Raw genomic sequence first — 2475 nt, 5'->3', positions numbered from 1 at the left:
AACGTTCTTAAGGGCCACAATAATTCGATATTTCCCATCTAAGAACGTGATTCACACAACACTGTCGGTAGCAACCTGAATATTCATACCACTTTTCAAAAAAGTCTCCGAAGTACAGAACAAACATGATTATTTAATAATTTGCCCTGTCGATGCTTCATTGCTCTATTCTCGCATTGGTTACTTCACAAGCTTCCGTGTGAAGATTCTGTGAATTTGACAGGTTCAAGAACAAGAACCTGTGAATTTGAATCGGAGTCAAATTCACACAATAACTAAGCTGACTGTTTGCCTGACAGAATAATTTCCTCTATTAATGGGGCAGTTTCCACTTTTCCTTCAATATGAGGCCAAAAAATGTGGTGACCTTTTTTTGAGGGCTTAAAATTCAAAGTGCGGCGCAGTGATGAGCTATAACTCATTAGCGCACAGAGCGGCAACAACTGAACACTGTGTTACCCATGCCTAATGGTTAGGAAGTAGAGGATTTACCCACCCACTTACATGAGAGGTTCCCACCATGAATCTCAGGCCAACCGCAGCAAGATAACCGAATTTCTGGGTCATAACAGGAAATAAGGCTGTAGCTAATGTGGTGCAAGCTATTGAGCTCAATATGACTGGCCGAGCTCCGAACTTATCGGCCAACCATCCTCCTGGGACCTGAGTAAATGTGTAACCAATGTAAAAGGCGTAAAGCACCAGTGATTTGGTGTGTGCGGGCCAAGGAAATTTACCACCCTGAAAGCAAAAGGAATTTTTATTTTTGAAACTGTTGATAGTTTTTCGTCCATTTCAACTGTAGGTTTATTGGGAACATATTGAAGAAGCTGCGCAGTCCAAGAAGATATTTGAAGAGTCGGCCTGTGTCCCATTGATCCGTTTATACGATGGTACGATGATACGAAAGTGTTCCTATTGGTTGGAGATCTGTCAGTTCGTACGACGGCGGACGAATTGACGTATAAAAAAGCGTAATAACTGCACTTACAGATAGAGCTATAAAATTATCACTCCCAAATTACAGACAAGCAAATTTAAAAAAATCAGAAAAATATTACTTAATAATAACAAACAAAAAAAATTTTTTCGAACCAATAATAAAGCGAAGAATTAACAAAATTTACAACTCAAAAAAAACATGTAATAAAATTCCCTAATAATGCAGGTAAGCTGGTAAGTGCGCATAGGAACTTACCTCGTGGGTTTTATTCGGGGCGTTAAATTGAGGACAAGCCTGAAGATGTGCAGTTTCCTCCGGAGGCGGTTGAACCATTTCCACAATGGCTACATTCAGTACCACCCTGGTGGTGAAGTTGTTTTGCATGAACAAATGAAGCAAAAGTGCTAAAATGATCCGCTGAGGAAAATAATGACCTAAAAAATGTCTCCAGGTTTCACGTTTCCATTTAAAAAAAATGTAATTAATCTGATAACCATAGGGAGTTTTCACTTACTTCCACATCGACATTGAAAAAAACTGCAGCAGAAGACTGGCTTTTTATTTGCAGTTTCTTCACGTGCTTGACTGCCTGAAGGATTCGACATCGTTACTTCTAATGGAAATGTTGTGGGCGCACCAGGTATATTAGCTGATTCATGCCCAGGGACTTTGAAAAAGAGGTAAGCAGTCGGACTTACTTTTTGGATATTCTCAAACGTCCAAAAAATAGGTTGACCACTGTCATGTTGAAAGGGCTTACCAGTATGCTGTAGGGGTGAGTTATTGGGACTGCAGCAAAAAAGTCATAAAATTGGACCCTTTAATGTTTATTGCTGAAATGATGCAGTAAAGTCGGCTTATCATAAACCCGGTTATAGTGAACTTTCGGTTAAAACGAACTTTTTTCGTTTAATTGAAACGTCGTCCATAAAGACCAACGTATTTTTTTACTGGTTATAACGAACTTCCGTATATAACGATCATATTTTAGGTTAGTTGTATATTCACTTTCCGTTTATAACGAACTTCCACGCTCAGCAACACCAATCAGGCGGAGTTGTTTATATTACTGAGAGCCAGAGACAGGCAGCGACTTTCTTTTTTGCCGCGTTATGTATGTAAATGGTTTTAGAATGGAAAAACAAAAACGCAAAGCTTTTGCACTAAATGAAAAGTACGAGATTATTAACAAAATGTGGAGTAAAGCAGAACAGTAACATTTGTAAGGAATTAGCACTTGGAAAGTACTGTTGCAACAATATGGAAAAACAGAGAAAACATTTTATCAGCGTATGACAAAATAAATTTTAGAAGTAGGAAGTTAAAATTATCTGCACATGAAAAGGTTGACAAGGGACTTATTAAGTGGTTTCCTCAAAAAAGGCAAGAAAACGTTCCCATAAGTTGCAGTGTTTTGCAAGAAAATGCTAGTGAAATAGGGAGTAAAATCAAAAACAAAGAGTTTGCTTGTTCTAAAAGTTGGGAAGAGCGTTTCAAGAAGAGGCATAATATCAGTAGCGGAAAAATTGTTG

General features: G+C 38.3%; 1 protein-coding gene across 2 annotated transcripts; it reads right to left on the bottom strand.

Annotated features, from left to right (window-relative positions):
• Positions 1-346: 346 nt before the first annotated feature.
• LOC125503158 (sialin-like) lies at positions 347-1878 on the bottom strand. 2 transcript variants are annotated; one of them, XM_048663151.1, is made up of 4 exons: positions 1704-1878; positions 1458-1610; positions 1199-1377; positions 411-741 (listed from the first exon to the last, which is right to left on the bottom strand). In XM_048663151.1, the coding sequence occupies exons 2-4, from the start codon at positions 1546-1548 to the stop codon at positions 466-468; spliced, it is 546 nt and encodes a 181-aa protein (XP_048519108.1). In that variant the 5' UTR covers positions 1549-1610; positions 1704-1878; the 3' UTR covers positions 411-465. The 2 variants fall into 2 exon arrangements, with proteins under 2 accessions (XP_048519109.1, XP_048519108.1); XM_048663152.1 differs by lacking the exon at positions 1704-1878 and having other exon boundaries at positions 347-663; positions 1458-1697.
• Between the last annotated feature and the right edge of the window lie 597 nt (positions 1879-2475).

The sequence above is a fragment of the Dendroctonus ponderosae genome, unplaced genomic scaffold (assembly GCF_020466585.1).
Source record: "Dendroctonus ponderosae isolate FM_Combo_2020 unplaced genomic scaffold, Dpon_F_20191213v2 Dpon_F_20191213_1257, whole genome shotgun sequence".
In the NCBI taxonomy this organism is placed as follows: Eukaryota; Metazoa; Arthropoda; class Insecta; order Coleoptera; family Curculionidae; genus Dendroctonus; species Dendroctonus ponderosae.
Note: the sequence above shows the minus strand (reverse complement) of the source record. Positions and strands in the feature narration are given on the sequence as shown.

Bases quoted from the DNA above. Each gene is read 5' to 3' on its own strand.
- LOC125503158 (XM_048663151.1), bottom strand. From the start codon at position 1,548: ATGTCGAATCCTTCAGGCAGTCAAGCACGTGAAGAAACTGCAAATAAA. The intron at 1,378-1,457 runs GTAAGTGAAAAC...GACATTTTTTAG, and splicing joins TTTTCAATGTCGATGTGGAA to GTCATTATTTTCCTCAGCGG. The intron at 742-1,198 runs GTAAGTTCCTAT...TTTTGCTTTCAG, and splicing joins CCCCGAATAAAACCCACGAG to GGTGGTAAATTTCCTTGGCC.